This window comes from Pyrgilauda ruficollis, unplaced genomic scaffold, assembly GCF_017590135.1.
Source record: "Pyrgilauda ruficollis isolate IOZ18807 unplaced genomic scaffold, ASM1759013v1 scaffold28, whole genome shotgun sequence".
NCBI classification, from domain to species: Eukaryota; Metazoa; Chordata; class Aves; order Passeriformes; family Passeridae; genus Pyrgilauda; species Pyrgilauda ruficollis.
This window is the reverse complement of record NW_024524155.1, coordinates 1785234-1803383: the sequence shown is the minus strand read 5'-3', so window position 1 is coordinate 1803383 and position 18150 is coordinate 1785234. Positions and strand designations below refer to the sequence as shown.

The window sequence follows — 18150 nt, the reverse complement described above, 5'->3', positions numbered from 1 at the left end:
ACAGTTGTTTCAGTAACTTGCTGGCTCTGTAGCTGAACTGCTAAGCAGTTCTAGAATTCAGTCCTAACTCTAGATTTCTACAGGAAGGCTGCCGTTAAATAATAGGGAGTAATGCTAAGCAGTGCTAGAATTCAGGCACCAAAACTTGGAAAAACACATTCAGCCCTAACTCTGGATTTCTACAGGAAGGCTGCCGTTAAATAATAGGGAGTAAGAAAACCCACAGTGTTTCAGAAAAGTCTTTTAAAATCCTTTAGCTTTATTAAAAAAGACCCCAATAAGTCTGTTAGAAAAAGAATAATAATTTGTAATGTAACCTCAGACTTCACCTAATAGCAGTGTCCATAGATTACTCAGATTGTAGAAATTTCTAACCAAGAATGTAGTCAAAGACAGGAGCTTGAGAGATGATGCTGGACACTTCAGTTACCACTTGACAATGATGGTGATGATGGTACTGGAGACACTGACAACTCAGCTGAAGTTATTCACAGCTGTCCCAAATGCATTTGTGTGAGGGTGTTCTGAAGGGATTGTGTAATATTTCAGGTCTGAACAGTGCAGTGTCTTGCTGTTAACTCTGATAATGCTGTTTGTACTGTGGCAATGCAAAATACTGGATGTTCTCAAAACAGCCTAGGAAGGCTCGTCAGCCAGGTCACGTTGATCAAAGTACCTAGGAAGGAAGTGGTATATGGTAAGAAGCCTCCAATGCAACATATTCCTTACTTCAAGTTGTTTGACCCATTGCTTTCTAGCTCATCTTTTAGTGTTTCTATCATAATTATGGCTTCATGGTTCAGGGGGCTCATCTGAAGACAGGAATAAGCATACTTTTAGGTATATCTTAAATCCTTTCAGCTAAGTATATTTGCTGCATTGGCTCAGGGTACTTTTATTGACTTTCACTTTTTAAAAGGATTTAGGTTAGTACAAATAATCAGACGTTTATGCTGGACATACATTACCGGTGGAGGTGTATAAGTTGCATTACCTACTAACTAAGCAGATTATCAAGTTCAGAGCTGATATTTGTTCTTCATTCTTGCTCTCCTGGAAAAGAGAGAATTCTTTTGTTACCTGTGTCAAATAGAGAAGCTGGTACAAGCCATGTTATGTGTATTTGTAGTCTTCCCTTCATTCTCAAGCAAACTTAATACATGAAAAATTAATTATTAAGACTTCTGAAAAATGATCCTCCTTACCTGCTAAATTCACCAAGCCCTGTGCACAGTTATATTAAATCTTACCTCCAGTGCCCTGACTTCTGAACATCTTCTTGCCAGCTGTCGAATAAGGGAGTGAGCTTCAGGTAGCAAAGGTTTTTCAAGGCATGCCAACAGTGCGTAAAGCCATCTACCCTGTGAAGGTTCAAATAACAAAGTTTTAATTCTGAGCATTTCCTTGAAGATGCAAGCAATTCATATTATATAGAGCAGGACTGAAGTGTAGGATGCAAAACAAAACTGCATTCAGTGCTATATGCAATAATTAAATTTTCAAAACCACATTAGACACTACATGGTAGAGTTCTGTGTCTCTAGATAAGATTCTTGTGAGCACTGCTGGGTTTCCTGGCATTTTTTTGAATGCTGGCCAAGATATAAATTATTACAGCTGATGCTATTATAGTCTGAAGGAAGGATTACTTTAGTAATATCTAAACATTATTACTTGGCTATTAATGTTTAACTTCACAATCTGTGAAAAAACATTCCTGAAGACTGAATGCATGAACTCAGATCTTTATGGAATTAGTGTTTAGATCTGCTTTAAGATTTGCACCACTGTGAAAATATGTCCTTTTTTTAGAGTTTTTAATCTCTGAATGCTACTGCATTCTTACAAACCTAACTTCTGGTACCAGTCTAACTTCATAATTTAATCACAGTGTCTAGTGGCCTTCATTCTGGGACCTAACCTAAAAGTCATTGAGTACATTCTCTGCAACATATATACTGGTTAAAAAGAAAACAGTCTTCTACAGGAAAGGACAGAACATGAAAGGTCTTTAAGTGACTGAAAAAAACCAGTGAAACTATAATAAGCATCATCTAATTTTTCACTACTCTTTTGCTTTGTGGTACTGAAGGAGATGAGACCACCGAGGTCTACTGTAGATATGGTGCTCTTACACAGCTGGTCAATCCAGTTGTGGCCAAGCTCCACGCCAATGTAGCCTGTCAATCAGGAGTTCTTAAAAGGTTTGATTTGTCACCACATGAATGCAGCTAAGCTTTCTGGTCTGTGCTTCATGTGGAAGGATTAAATGTGTCTTTGCCAGCACACTGTAATGCACCTCCAAACTAAACTGGAGGTATTGGTAAATAATGTGCAGCACCCCGACAGAACCAAAGCTGCTGTGATCTCTTCTCCTAAACCTTGATACCAAGCCTCATGGCTGAAGTTAGTGGGGCAAGTGATACAAAGGGAGTAATACAAAGAGTTTGAGTAGTACTTTTTATGTCTGTATCTGTTAAGTTTTATAATTTTAGCCTTCCAGAAACAAATGTGAATACTCAGTATCTAATCAAGAATGTTTTGAAAGTAACAATATGACACAACCATTTAGAGAACTCTTTAGAAAATAATAGAAAACAATTTATTCTTTGTTTAGTGCATTCATGTGCAAGTAGTTAGAATAAATTAAAAATTACCAGTTCTGGAGTAAATTTTTTCTCTCCAAACCAGCTTATCAGGTATTCTAAGACACTGGTTACTGTTGCCTTCAAAAGAGGAACAGAAAGAGACAATATAGTATCTGCAATGTTTTGTTTTGCTGCTCTTCTACCGGAAGGATTTTATTATATAAAAAGTATTTCTACTCCACAGTATTTACTTCAGTTTGAAGTTACATGTAAGGGTAAAGTAAGTTTTAAAGTACCACATTTTGGAAATAACTTTGTATTAAATGAATTAATTGTCTGTGTTAATGAAAAGTTATGGATAAGTAGCTACAGTTTAGGAAAGAACCATCACACCGATTGATTGATTGGTTGGTTGGTTGGTTGGTTGTGTATAATGGTGGCAAGTGGGAAAAGTAGTAAAGGAAAGATAAGAGTGATTTTTCTAGCCTTGCAATGTACATAAAAGTTCACAATCAAATGGAAGGACTGCACTTAAAACACTAAATGAGAAATTTAAAAACATTGTAAAGCACCTATTGGGATATTCAGCAAGAATTCAAACATTAAATGTGCTATAGAGAAACTACAATAACAAAATAATTTCAGAACTAGTCTTGAAATGAAAAATCTTTGCTCATAAAGTTATTTGTAGCTGAATGTGAATATGAATACATATTTTTCTTCTGAGTGTACAATTAATAGAATTTGTAATGAGCAACTTTCTAGGCAAAGAAAAATAGGTAAGCCTTCTGTCACAGAACATGAGAAATAATGATTTAGACAATGTCACTATATGATTCTAAGAGGTAGGCTTACCTGATTCATCCTGCTTACAATACTTAGCAAAGGGGGAAAGCCCACCTGAAAAAAAACAAATTTGAAAATGTAAACATTATCACAAACATCTTTGTTCTAATTTAGAACATACTAAGATTTTAATTTGATGTTCAGACACTTGTAGTGATTTGCAAGTCTGTTCTGAGCTTTAAAATTTATTAAAAAATATCTTCAAGAAAGTTAAACATTGTATCAGAGCACCTTGCTTCTACTGTTACTTGTTAAAGTTTTGGTTTTTCAAAGTGATGTAGAAAAGAACATGATTCTAGGGTGTCACATATGAGGAGGGTAACCACATATCACTATGCAACAAAACACTAAAGCAGACTATGAAGAAAGCTCCATCCCAGTGAGAACAAAATAATGACTTTAGCTGATAAGAGATGAAGGAACTCTTCAAATTTTGACAGAAGACACAGACTTAATTCCTGTTTCACTTGGTTTCTGCATAAAAAGAATGTACATGGGACTTTCTGGGTTCACCAGAGCCTACTTTCTATTTGGCACAAACTGGTAATAAACAGTAGGATTGTTTCCGGCAGTTAGTCTAGAAAATAGATGCTGAAAACTAACTAGAAATCCTATACTCACCTTCAAGTAATCAATTCCGAAATTTTCATTATCAGATAGTGCATCCATTTCTGAGTATACTCTTTCCCCAAGGCAGAACTTCTTCCAGCCTTCTTCATCCTCCGATTTTGGCTGAAGTAAATAAAAATAAATGAAAACTGTGTAATACTGTGTCTTGAAGACACTGGAGAAAAGACTTAAAAGTGTTGCATGCAAGTATAAAGCAAGATTAACTGTGGATTCAATAACTGGGAAAACAAACCACAGAGCACTGTTATGAATTCTACTCACCATAGTAACATTGCTGTCCAAATGTTGTGACCGCCAGTGATTCCTGTGCTTGTTCAGGCTCTGAGTAATTAAAACAAAGTCAAATCCCAGTTAACTCTGCAGATGTTTTATCCTTGCCACAAGGGCTCTTCATTATTCTTAAAATGTATGAAAAGTATATTTTATGACTTTCTATAAATCAGTAGATATATAGCCAGCACAACTGACTAAATAATTCCCATGCCTCTTAGCAGAAATTTAATTAAGAATTTCATGCTGGGATTTTGGAAGTAATGTTAAAGCTGAAGGCATTTTGAAGTCTATTACATAAGGTTAAGCTGATGTAGTAAGCTTTAACAGTCTTCTAGACTCGTTAGAACAATCTTAAGAAAAAGCCTACTTAGATTTAATCCAAAAGCACACATAAAGCCAATATCCTGTTTCCAACAGTGGTCTGTATCTGTATCAGAGGTCTACAGAATTGTATGAAAGAAGGCAAGTGTGCTTTCTTAGCACATTTCTTCTACCTGGCAGGAATCCTGTGTAGACAAACTGGCCTGCTTAACAGTTACTTGTAGAGAGCTGTAAATGTTCTGTAGCAGAAGGAATTTGTCTCCCACTCCAATTGTTCCTGTAGCTATATAAAAGACCACTGAAACACTCAAAGTAACAGCAGCTGATGCAGTGGTTCAACAAGTGAATTCTGATGGTTTTTTTTGGTTTTAAATACTTTTTAGGATAGTCTCGTATTTCACAGTGTTAATTCTGGCACAGATAAGACAATTGATTTGAGCATAAAAGAAATACCTATTCAGTGAATAAGCCTTTGATGTCAGTCTCCTTAGTTCCACTAAAACCTTAGACTATGCCTAATATACAGGATGCAATGTGATCCCAGAAACAGGGGTAGCTCAGTTAACTGTTTACAATGTAGATGCAGTAGTATAGATCTCCTTCACTAAATTTTCCTCCCTGAAAAAAACACGGTACATGAGCTCATGCAGAGTTCAGTGCTAGAGCACATCATAGCTGGTCACACCTCGTACTCCTAGAATGCAGCATCAATGCACTGTAAACATGCTGTCTGCAGAACTGGAGTCACAAATGACCTCTACCTACATTTTTACTATATTTTCCATTTACCCTGTTTGAAATGTGCATAGAGAATAGAAGAATCATAGATTTGGGTTGGAAGGGACCTTCACAGGCCATCAAGTCAAACCCCTCTTCCATGGGCAGGGCCATCTTCAACTAGATCAGGCTCAGAACCCCATCCAATCTGACCTTCAGTGTTTTAAGGGATGGGGCATCCTTCTCTGGGCAACCTGTGCTGGTGTTTCACCACCCTCATTGTAAAAAAAATTCTTCCTTATATCTAATCTAAATCAACCATCCTTCAGTTTAAAACTTTAGTAAAGCTTAGCTGAACTTAGAACCTTTACCCTTTGAGACTGCTTAATTTTCTGTTCTTGTTGTGTTACTTCAAGCAGGGTGCAAATGTATCAGGAAAGATTAAAGTCTGTGCTAACTCTACAACCTTACAAATACATTTTACCAAATCAGTAAGTCTCCTCATAATGGGTTGCCACCTCTGTCAACAGGTTCCTAAATGGATTGTATGAATGGAATTTATGAATCTCCTGATGGGTTAGAATCCACTTGGTTCTTAGTTCACGTTGAGGTTGAGTTCTGCAGAACATTTCCTGCTAGCACTGTGTTTTAATGTAACTGCATAACATCATTGGGCTTTTTGTCCTTCCTCAACTACATTATATAATTTAATCTAAATATGGACATATTTTTGTTGAAGGAGAATTTCTTAAACGTGACTCTCAAGAGTTTTATCAGAGGTTTAAAAGCCACACAGTATACGCTCAACTAGCTTTCAAGAACTTAAAACCCATACCTATAAACATCTATCCTTCTACAAAATCAGAACACTTCTATGCTAGATATGAAGTTATCCCCTGTAAAGCACAGATATGTTCTATCCAGACCGTGCAAGACCCCTCACAGACTATCTTGTACCTGACGAACAGCTGAGAAATTGGCCACTTGCTGCTGCTGCCACTTGAGCGTTGGAGAGTATCCTTCAGGAGCAGGCTGACATCCAGAAATCTGAGAAAACACTGGCAATAATTATAATGTAAAGAGAGGTTTATAAGAAGAATCCTTAAGAACAACAGAATCAGTAAATGTTTACTGTTAGGTAAATAATATCCTTGAAATCTTCATCTAAGAAAGGTAATTTCATGACCATATCCAAGGCTGAGTTAAGATTTTAGTTTAGACAATTTTTTTTTTTGTTTAACTCTTTTCATAGGTAGATAAGAAGGAAAATGAAGTGTTCAGAATACATTGTCAAATAATTACTTAAGGTCTTCCTTTCAGCAATTGTTCTGCTTTGATCTCCCTGCTCATAAAAAGCAGGATGCTATTTCCTTATCTGGGACAGATAGTATCAATCTTAGGCATTCTATCTGTCAAGATAGCAAGCTGAGGAAGACAGAAGATTATAAAACCATCTAGAAAATTAGGTTTGATAGTTAAGTAGATATAACTGCTTTAAATATTAGCATGAAAGGGTTATTAAACAAAATCTTTCTACAAGTGTTTAAGAATATCATTACAGATGAGACAAATGAAGAGAATGGCTACAGAAGTTAGAAAGTCATATCAGTATTAGAAACTTTCTTTGAGAAATCTAGTAGTGAAATCTCAGATTACATCATTGTCTTTGGAGGAAGGCAAACTATTTGAAAGCAGATTAAAAAACCAAGCTGGCAGGGCAATGCAACAACAGAAAAATCTGATTCAACAGTAAGGAGAAGTTCCAATAAAAGATTCTTTCCAAAAGGAAAGAAGTGGTGCTAGAATTTCATCTATCTTTAATAAAGCTTAGCTGCACTTACTACCCTTATGCCAGATATAGACTTAAACCCAAAGACAGGTATGGATAGGTTTTTCTTCTAAAATTTATGCAGGTTTTATGATTAAATAATTGTAAGATTTAATGCAACATTGGATTTCCTCAGACAGTAAAATAATCTGCTGCATATCAAATAATATGGGGATTATCAATTTAATCAAACTGACTAAAAGCAGTCTTTCAAACTAAAAACTACTGTTACCCAGCAGTTGAGCAGGGGTTTCTTCACACACAGATATTTAATTCTGTGGATGCTTTTCGAATCTAGCAGTGCTATTATGTCAATGACTCCCCCAAATTAATATAAACATCATTATAGTAACATCTTCCCCCCTTTTTTTTCGTCTCAAAACGTGTTAAAAACTCTCAATCTTACTGAAATGTTTACTGTCGGCTTCTTTTTCAATTTTCTGGGATCTATTTGTGCCACGACCACGTCAGGACATCGAGCTGCTTCGATCCTACAAAACAGAATCAAGTGGGCTGCATTTTTTCTTTCCTGTAACAGGTCGATATATACCGGATATCTCTGAAATACTCATATAACCACGGAGGGACCAGTCAAGATCATTGAGTCCAACTCCGTGCACAGGACAGCCCAGAAATCACACCCTGTGCTTGAGGGCGCTGTCCAAATGTTTCTCGAGCTCTGCCATGCCTGGTTCTGTGCCCGCTGCCCTGGGGAGCCTGTTCCAGCGCTCAGCCACCTGTGGGTGAGGAACCTTTTCCTGACATCCAGCCTAAACCTCCCCCGACACGGCTTCGTGTCGTTTCCTCGAGCCGTGTCGCCGGTCACGAGAGGGAAGAGATCGGTATCCGCCCCTCCTGCAGGTGTGTAAAACGCCGCCTGTGCCGGCGAAGGGCAGCACCCCACGGCCGCCCCGGCGCGCCCGGACACGGAGCCCGGCCCGGGCAGCACCGGCTGCCGCGCCGCTCTCGCGGAGAGCTGACGGGCCCGGCCCGTCCGCCCCGCCACTCACTGGACGCGCTTCAGATACTCCTGCGGCGTCCTGGGAGGCACGGTGGGATCGAAGTCCTCGGCCAGGTCACAGTCGCCCACGGGCAGCAGCCGCGGCATCAGCTCCTCCAGGCCCGGCTCCATGGCCGCGCCGCCCCGGCGGCACGGCCCGCTCGCCTGCCGCAGCTCTCGCGAGAGAGCCGGAGCCTCGGCCTTGCGCACTGAGGTGCCGCGGTGTGCTCGGGCGTCGTGGTTGCCCTGGAAAGCACCGGAGGGGAATAAAGGAAATACGGCCAAAGAGCAGTGGCAGAAAGGGGTTTGCCAATTCACCGCCCATCAAACTAGGCCTATTTTTGTGATGAATAGGTGTAAACCTTCAATAAATTCTTTCATTAGGCTCTGTGCCATTATTCTAATACACTGAAGTGTTTGTCAAAGGTTCTTTAAAACTCACCCATTAGTACGCTATTATTTTACCTGTGAACACCCAGTATTCATAATATTTGTCCCTTCCTTGAAATGCTTTGAGATCGGTGGTTAAAGTCACTTACACAGAAGTTGATTATAAATTTACAGAGTTCCCATTCTGGAAGGATCAGTGCCTGAGTTGTTGCTGTGTGAGTTTTTCTGAAGATATCATGTGGGAGCATGCACATGGCAGAAAGCAAGGTAGCATTTGCACAAGGGGGCATTGTTTCCCAGGTAAAATAGGGAGCAGAAGGATGATGTTGCAATCATTTACATTGTGTATTATGAAATTCCTGTTACACAAAATGTCCATCAGTATATCGTTCTGCATGCAAAGTCTATTTAGATCTAATATTTCAGAGTAGTTTTAGATACTTCTGACATAAGTTCAAAAAAATAAAAATTTTTCTTTAATTTCCCTGCAAGTCTGTATTTCAGTACTTCTAAATAAACATCTACCTTAACTCCTCCTCTCCAATGGCTTTTGTTTGTTTTAAGGTGTTTCCAAAAGCACCTACGTGTACCAGGGAGTTTTTTTTTTCTGAAACCCGGATCTAATGTCCTAGTTGAGTATGCAACAATTGCAGTCGCCACTAGAAATAAAACCTGCCTACTTAAGCCTACACTTAAAATTCTGGGAAGGTTGACTGATGATCAAGACAAAAACTTTGGTGAGTCCAGCTATACAAAGTTCTTTTCTAATACTTTAGTAATATTCAGAACTTATTTTTCCTGTTCGCAGTAAAATCCAGAACTATGAACAGAAAGAGAATCCACAGATATAAATACACTTTAAATATACTTTCTATCTTTAGATTACTTTTTCTGGAACTTACTATTGATACTTGTTAAGCAAAGCAACATATTTTTAATTATTGCAGATAGTCTTCCACAGGTAATAAAATTATTCCTAACGTGTCTTATCAACAATGCTGATGCAATGGCTAGCAAATATGACTTAGTGGAGAAAGAGGAAAATGAAACTGGAAATGTATCTGTTTCTTCTCAACTGCTTAGGCATTAAGGAAGAGTACTTTTCCCAAGAAAGGGTGAGCTGCATTAATGGACATGTCCCATTGGGTAAAAAAAACAAACCAAAACAAAACAAAGTAATATAAATTCTGCATTATGAAAAATTAAAATGCTTTCAAATCTACATTCTAGATATGAATATAGGGAGCTAACAAAGTATTTTCTTATAATGAGTAAATGAGTTTATACCTATTTTCTACTTCTTTTCTTTCTCCTTGATTTTCTCTGTGGTTCACACCATCATAACAGCTGCATGACTTTTCTTTAAGTTTAGAGCATTGGATTGAGTTATTACGGAATGAAAATTAATTGTGCTGAAGATTAACTAAAAATACTGAATATATTTTATTAGTAGTGAACTTTCAGAGTAGTATACTTTGCTGTTTTCCCTTCTTGCCCTTTGAGTATATTTAAATGTCAGCTGCCTCTTTTTCTCCTATTTACGGAGTTCATCCTGCAGTTTAGACTTCAGGACTTGCCTCTTTTTTAGGTAATTTTCTAAAAATCTTTCACAAGGTATTTGAATGCTTTTGAAATTACAACCCTGAGTCACTTTCTGTGCATCTGTTTGAAGTTCACAGTATTGTGCAGTTTGTGGGTTTGTCTTCTTTTCCTTTTTTGCTTTTGAGTTCAGAGTGAGGATGGTACATGTCATTGGCAAGCTCTTGTTTAATACTCCCACAAATGGCAGTGAGATTTGTGGACAAGAAAATTTAAAATCCCTCCTGTAAATTCTGCTGTTGCTTAACTGTTCATGTTTTTAATCTGAAGAGGACTGGTAAACCTTACTGGAGATAGTAATGGCAAAGAAATTCTATCATAATCATGTTTGACATATAAGAAAAGAGGCTAAGGTTGTTCTAGTCATTTTTATTTGCTTGGTGGTCCCAGAATGTTTTCCGAGTTGCAATGAGGGAGGGAGAATATGGTAGTCAGTCAGCAGAATGTTTTTCAGTCCTCTTCCATGTCTGGATTAATTGCACTAAGACATCTCAGGAAAGCAGAGGTTACTGTTCTGGCCTTTTAGGACAGGCTTGTTAAAAACAATTCCTGAAACTGAACAGTCCCTGTAACTTGAGTGAGGGGAAAAAAAACCTGACCACACTAACAAGATAAAGGATTGTTTCAGGCTAAAACCCCCAGGAACATAATTTCAATATATATATATTTTTTTTCCCTAGGCACTCAGAAGAAACATGTAAACAATCTTCCAGATTAAAAAGTTGCCTTAAGTACACATGGTGGAAGATGGGAACAAGCAGGGTGAGCTCAAGGACTGCGGGAAGCCCGGCTGTTCCGCTCCCGCGGAATTCCGTGCCGGACAGAGCGGCAGCGGTCAGCGCAGCGCAGCCACCCGAGGGGCCGCAGGCAGCCCCGGTACCGCGGGCACACGCGCAGCACGGCGGAGCCGAGACGGCAAAACTGCCCCCGGTGCTCGGGATGCCTTTTTTCCTGAATGGATTTGGGATCGAGATGCAGACGACCGACCTTCAGAAGAACGCCGAACAGAGTAGCGAACACGCACACACGCGAGCAGGAGCTGTCACGGCGGCCAAGCGACAGCCGGAGCTGTGGGACGGCTGAGGCCAGCCCCGCTGCGCTGGCCGGGCAGGCCGGGCAGGCCGGCGGGCTGGGCGGGGGGCGGGGGAGCGGCGGAGCTCAGCCCGCCCCCGCTCTCTGCCCCTTGACGTGGCGGACTCTCCCATCAGCCATGTTGATGCGTCGGCAGCGCCGGGGCGGCTGCGAGCGGGCGGGCGGGGAGAGCGAGCACAGCCGGAGCGGCGGCGGCGGCGGCGGCCGGGACGCGGCCCAGCGGGCACGGCAGCGCTGAGGGGGCAGCGCAGGGCGCGGGGAGCCCGAGCCGGCGGAGCTGGGGTGCCGCGGGGAGGAGAGGCGGTAGTCTCTCTCCCTGCCCTGGGAGGCACGGGGGGCACCGCGGGCCGCGGGGCCCCGCACGGCTGCCGGACCTGCAGCGAGCGTGGTGGGAGCTCCACGCGTCCCCTCCGTGGCAGTGGGGGATCTCCGGCTGCCCGAAACTGCTCTTGGGGCCCCCGGCGGCCTGAGTGTCCGGGGCTACCGCCGGCCCCTGATCAGCACTGCCCGCGGCCTCCCGTGCGGCGGGGAGCGCCCGCCGGGCCGGGGCTGGGCGAGCGGCCCCCAGCAGCCCCCAGCTCGGCCGGGGCTGCCGGCGCTCGGGTAGGGCCGGCGGGGCACGGCCTTTCCACGGCCGGGGGTGAAGGGCGGCACTCCGGCAGCGCCTGTGGTGCCCTGTCCCGGAGCTTCGCTGTAGTACGCCGCTGTGCCACTGACGAGGGTGCCTTCCAGTGTAGGTAAAACTAGAAGAGATACAGGCCCTGCTGCGTTTGATTATGTGTTGTTTTTTTAAATCTAGGTGGGTTATCACATACCGTGGTTGTTTAAAAAAAAGTTTTCAGTGAGAAGTCTGGGGGAGCAGATTTGGAGGATGACTGCGACTGAGTGGTGAAAATGTCAGCGATTTGTTTTAGATAACTGTTTAAACCATTCTACTTGTGTATTTTTGTTCCTTCTTGGAACTGAAATGTATTTGTATCTGGTATGTAATTTGAGCATAAAAAATTAATTAAGGGTTTATTATTAATCTCTTTTACCAGGTTGTTAGTGCCTAATAAACTGAGAGAATAGGTGTGTTGTAAGAAAAGTGTCCAGTGAACTGTGCTCATTTAGTGGTAGTTAAACACAGGGTGCTATGAGGGACTTTGATCTATCTATGCTGGAAGTCTTACAATGCTGTGGAGAAAAATGTTTTGGTTTTGTGTATGTGTGCAGGGATTAGGGGATATTATTTTGGGGATATTCTGTATTGGGACATATTTATCTGTGGTGTGTAAACATTTAAAGATGCTGATATTCAACCAGTGGCTCTCAATGCAATTCAAATGTGGCTTCTTTTGTGACACACAGTTGAGATTGTCATGGTGTAGGGTTGCGAGGTACATTCAGCCATAGCGGTGGGAGGGAGGAAGCAAACCAGAAAGGGCTTCTGTTTTTTTCTGGATATCCTAATCTGCAGCAAAGGTAAAGCAGTGACACCACAAAGTGGGAACTGTTGCTGTTCAGCTGTTCTGAAAATCCCTGCTCTGAAGTTTTCTGAGGTGGGCAGTGTGTATTTTTTGGCATTTAGGTGTCCGACATTTGGTGTGTAGCCTGTAGGCTAGGGGGGTTTGCTGTTCTTAATGCAATACATCTCCGCACCTATCTCAGAAAAAGTGTCTGCACAGCTGTAACAGTGGCACTGAATGTAACTTGTCAGACCAAGAGTTCTGTTTTTGATGAATGATGAAATAGGTAAGCATTATTGGCTCTTGAACAGGAAGAAAAGGATAGAAGAAATGGTGGTGGAGAACTTATTAGCCACTTTGCCTTCTGAACAAGAAATCCATGCTTCATAGAAAATAAAAGTATTTAATTCAGTAAATCCAGCAAGTCGTTTGTGTTTCTATGTGCATGTGATTAGTCACTGCACACTGGTGTTTGTACATTGCCCTTTAAGGAGCAATAACTGGGTGGTAAAAGTAATATCCGTGTACAGCCATTTCAAACACAGCTAGAGCAAAATGAGGAGAAAATGCTTTGAAGTCCAGGATAGAAAGTATGACACGTTGCAGTATTTGGAGCTGGATTTTGTGATTCTATAGCTGCAGCCAGTGAATGGCTGAAATAGCCTTAAATTGCAATTTTCTCTGTCTTCTCAGGAAATAATTTTTAAATGGAGGGATTATTCAATTTGTGGTTATAGTGGAGATAGTTGCATTGTGCAGATTCTTGTATTAATACCCCATTTTTCAACATTTTTACAAAACATGGATGGATTTTGATTTATTAGGAGAGAAATTTCTTAAATTCTATATCCTCTTCAAATGCCAGGCTGTTCTTTCCTCTCTTAGCTAATTTCTGTCTCTGATTTTTCTGTAGTCATTACAGCTTCCAGATACTCTCTCTTTTGCTCAGTTTTGTTCCCTTGCTTTGCAGAAATTTGAGTAAAAGCAATGGTGGAAATGCTCTTATGCACAAAGTCCCTCATGCTCCCTGTGTTGTAATTGGCATGATGTGTTTAGATAGGAGCAGATTTGCTCCTAATATTAGTAAGATGTGCCCATTAAAATATTTGTACTTGATTGTTTCTTAAGGATATTAACTGTGAAATGCAGCACTTCGCTTTGCTTTATGTATTTTGTTAATCTGTTTTCTTAAAAGTTACAATTAGAATAAAAGTGTTAAGTTAGGCTATTATTTAAAATAACTTGAAAAGTTTTTAGCTGTCTTAGAAACTAAGGGTGCGATGCCATTATAATTTTGATATATAGAAATAGGTTTTGATAAATTGAGAGTTTCTGTGAGTCTGCTGTAATGTATGTAAGGTCAGAACTAAGAATGTCAGTGTGCTTGGGAGAACTCCTGATTTAAATTCCAGTTCAGGAGGGTTCCAGCATTTATAATAGCTGTTCATTAACTTGTTACAGTATAAATTGAGACCTAGGAGTATTTCTGCTTCCCTTTAGGTGGTTCATGTGGGCTTTTACAGGAAATCCTTAATTATTAGGGAGTGTGAGTTTAGATATCCTAGTTCCTGGAAAAGCCTGTGCTGTATGTTCTATAAAAGGTACTGTGTAGCCTGCAGCAGATACTCTGGAACAGTGTGTATATAGCTGAGAGAGTTTGGGATTGGAGGTGGGAGTGCTCTTTGGTGACTTTACCAGATGTTCATAGGTACCTTTTCAGATGTGTCTGTGCTCCCCAGTTTTCCAGCTTCTGAGTAATCATAATCATAGCAGAACATTTTGAAAGCCTTAAGTCAATGGCCAAAATGGTAAATTTGGATTCAAAGAATTGTTGAAAAGTGCTTCTTGGTACATAATATATTGGAATATGGCGCTTGTATTTCTTACAAAGTTACTTTCTAGCATTGCTGTAGGAATGTGCTCTTGTGGAATGTCATGTTGTTATTTCTTTATGTTTGCATGTAGGCTGCATCATGAGATACCAAAAATATGGTTGAAACTCTTTAAAAAATTATACAGCAGTATTTTCTTTCTCCTTAGAATTCTGCACATTGCTTTTAGGATTTAAGAAGCTCTACTCAGTGATTTATTGACTGTAACTCAGTTACAGTGTTTGAATGTGTGACTGTTATTATGTGCATTCAGCATTTAGTAGTTAAAAGTCTTTGCATGTCAACATTCTGCTGATGGGTATCTTTTTATTTTAGTGTTAGAGAGAAGTTGACCATGACAACCTTCCTGGAGTTTATCCAGCAGAATGAGGACAGAGATGGAGTTAGATTCAGCTGGAATGTTTGGCCTTCAAGTCGTCTTGAAGCTACAAGAATGGTAGTGCCGGTGGCTGCCCTCTTCACGCCCCTGAAAGAACGGCCGGACTTGCCTCCCATTCAATATGAGCCAGTGTTGTGCAGTAGGACCACGTGCCGAGCCGTTCTGAATCCCTTATGGTAAACTTAAAGCATATTATTGTTCCAGTTCTTTGCCTTAGAATCTTGAGGACAGTGCTGGCTGAACTGTGTGCAGGATCTGGTGTATGGAAGTGCAAGTATCATTATACAGTGCAGACTTACAAGCCTTAGAAAGTTCTGCACATAGATTTGCACATGTAACATATTTACTGAATACATAGCTTTCATTTAATGAGTCATTTCAATGTACTTAGTACTGATTAGGTATGTTATTTTTCTGCAACTGTACATCTTGGGATATAGTATATTCTTGCATTTTGCCTCTAGAAAGTGACTTGGGTAAAAAGTTACAGTACTGTATCTTTTGAACTGTTGGACCCTGATATAGTTTAATTTCCAAGTGAAATAAACTACTTTTATTACAGATATTAGTTCATCTGTGGACCCAAGCAGGTTATCTGTTTCAGTTAACCAAAACAGATGATGGATATAGAACATCAGAAGTAGGCATGAAAGAGGTTAGAAAGCTGTTTAAGCTTAAGGGTGATGTTGGCACAAGCTCAAATGATTGTGGACTAGTCATGGGTAAGTTTGGGTTGCAAGCAGAGGAGGTGTTTCATATGTCATTCCTGTCATAGAAGTATGGAAAAGAAGCAGAATGATTTCTAGGTTGGAGTTCAATAGGCAAGGGAAGGGTCCTGTTTGATAGAGATTAGACATGATGTCAGAGAACCTGTAGAACTAATTTAATGTTATGAATGACTTGTCCCTGCTTGGGAGAAAAGACAGCTTCAAAGCAGACGTAAAATTGTGTTTCAGTATTAAGCAGCCGCAGTGGCTGGTTATACTGGGAGTCAGACTTAGTTAACTTTTTCAGAAGCATTATCTTTTATTGAGGGCTGGAAGAAAAACAATGACAAAATAAAGTTGTAAAGGGTCAGACAGATACTGACATTACAGTGAACTGTGTACATTTTTCCTGTGTTGTATGTGCTAGTAATGACTGGATTTTTTTTCTCCTGGAAGGGTGGTTAGAGGCTCAGTCTGAGGAGACTTGAAGTCTTTGTGGCACTTTGGGCTAGGTAATTTGCAGCCTCTGTAACTGGTGAAGATAATTAGAGAGCAATACATCTGTGTTTTGTTTACAGCATGGTGGGACTTACCTGAAGATTCAATGATATTTTAAAAATGTTTTTGCTCTTGTAGACAGAGAAGATGTAATAGCAAGAAGTACATTGAGAACTATTAAGGTGACTTTACCTTAAGAAGTGATTAGGACTTTAAGACATCTCTGTGAGGTGAAGATAGGATTTGCATTTTTTATTTTACCTGTCTGAATACTAATAAAAATGTAGACAAAAGGAGGTAGACTCATCATTTGAAAGCAATGTTGTTTTTGTTACAGAGATGGCTGTCATGTTGGAACCTGTTTTTTTAGGGCATAAAGTATATTCAGGCTAGTCCCACACTCTGACAGCTAATAGATAGAGGCAGAAAAAGATGAAAAATTGAAAGGAAGGGAGAGTTTAAAAGATATGCTAAAACCAGGGAGAAGGGCTCTAAAATAGGTGCTGAGTCTGTATTTTTAATTTTCTTATTTGTGTCTTTTTCCTGAAAACCATTCTTTCTCCCTAAACACAATAATTTGCCTGATACAACTGTATAACGCTCCACTTATTTTCTGTTTGTAATGTATTTAGGAGAAAGTATATTTGAAAGAACCTTTTTAAAGTCAGTGTGTTTTTTAAAGTTCTAAAGACATGTATTCTAGGGACAGTGGAGGAAAATGAATTGGGGTCCACTTATTTTCTGTTTGTAATGTGAGTATTTAGGAGAAAGTATATTTGAAAGAACCTTTTTAAAGTCAGTGTGTTTTTTAAAGTTCTAAAGACATGTATTCTAGGGACAGTGGAGGAAAATGAATTGTTCATGCTATGTAAACTTTTCCTGTTGTATTTTTGTAGCCAAGTGGATTATCGAGCAAAGCTCTGGGCTTGCAACTTTTGTTATCAGAGAAACCAGGTAAGAAAATGAAACGTTCAGTATATAGAAAATATTCTTTATGAGGTGAAATAGAAACCTTGATTTTTCAAATTACAGTTGCAAACTGAAATTGACAGTAAGAGCAGGAGTGTGCAATAGTATCTTCAGACATTGCATTGAGAATCTTCAGACATTTTCCATAACAGTAATAGTGAATATTTGTTTAAAAAGGTCTGGGTTTTTTTTCCATTGTAGAATTTGTAATCTTTTATTTACATTTAATTTCTGTGTTTTTATTTGCAGTTTCCTCCTACTTATGCTGGCATATCTGAAATGAATCAGCCAGCTGAACTTTTACCTCAATTCTCCAGCATTGAATATGTAGTACAGGTAAAATCATTAAATAGAATATTGAACATATAACACCCTGCAATATACAAAAAGAATAAATTACAGTTTGACTTCTTCACTCTATTTAGTGGCTGAGTATTTCTGTGCTTGTTAGTAGATTGAACATTGATGCCATCAGTTGGAAAAGTAAAGCATTTTATAAGAGTGTTAGGATGGCTTATATGACTGGTTTCAAAAGAAAAAGAGAGTTCTCCTCTAAAGGTGATACTTCCATTAGGTCTGTTTCTTCACAATGAATTTAATTTGTGTTTGTGTCAGGAGGCTGCTTGCCTCTGTTGCTTGCTGAAGTAATTTCAGTTCAGATTTGATTATTCATTCACCTCTGATTAATCATTTGAATTTATGTTTGCATTTGAATGATGAGTAGTTAGTTCTAGTGCTGTCTGGTTTAGAGACAACAGCTAATGCATATTCATTTCAGGTGCTTGAATTTTAATATTCATCCTTTTTCAGGGTAGAGGTTACTTGAATAGAAATAAAAAATGGACTTAAATGTCTAAATTGCAAATATTTGCAATTTCAAATTTTTAACTTCCAAATTAATTTTTGAGGATTGAAATTTGTAAGACATCAGTGAGGCAAATCATAATCTGAATGAAGGAAGAGTGAATACTGA

The 18150-nt window shown here is 39.6% G+C and overlaps 2 protein-coding genes across 3 annotated transcripts in view; one reads left to right on the top strand and one right to left on the bottom strand.

Annotated features, from left to right (window-relative positions):
- Positions 1–239: 239 nt before the first annotated feature.
- GEMIN2 (gem nuclear organelle associated protein 2) lies at positions 240–8404 on the bottom strand. Of its 2 annotated transcripts, XM_041472063.1 has the most exons (10): positions 8214–8386; positions 7610–7694; positions 6333–6422; positions 4326–4385; positions 4056–4166; positions 3444–3488; positions 2658–2726; positions 1251–1361; positions 995–1053; positions 240–676 (listed from the first exon to the last, which is right to left on the bottom strand). In XM_041472063.1, the coding sequence occupies exons 1-10, from the start codon at positions 8333–8335 to the stop codon at positions 637–639; spliced, it is 792 nt and encodes a 263-aa protein (XP_041327997.1). In that variant the 5' UTR covers positions 8336–8386; the 3' UTR covers positions 240–636. The 2 variants fall into 2 exon arrangements, with proteins under 2 accessions (XP_041327997.1, XP_041327998.1); XM_041472064.1 differs by lacking the exon at positions 2658–2726 and having other exon boundaries at positions 8214–8404.
- Positions 8405–11380: 2976 nt separating this feature from the next.
- The window catches only part of SEC23A (SEC23 homolog A, COPII coat complex component), a 28676-nt gene continuing 21906 nt past the window's right edge, over positions 11381–18150 (top strand). Inside the window, exons 1-4 of the mRNA XM_041472061.1 lie at positions 11381–11498; positions 14939–15179; positions 17105–17162; positions 17427–17513. Of these exons, the coding sequence (XP_041327995.1) occupies positions 14959–15179; positions 17105–17162; positions 17427–17513 (366 nt within the window). The 5' untranslated portion in view covers positions 11381–11498; positions 14939–14958. The remainder of the gene's footprint in view (positions 11499–14938; positions 15180–17104; positions 17163–17426; positions 17514–18150) is intronic.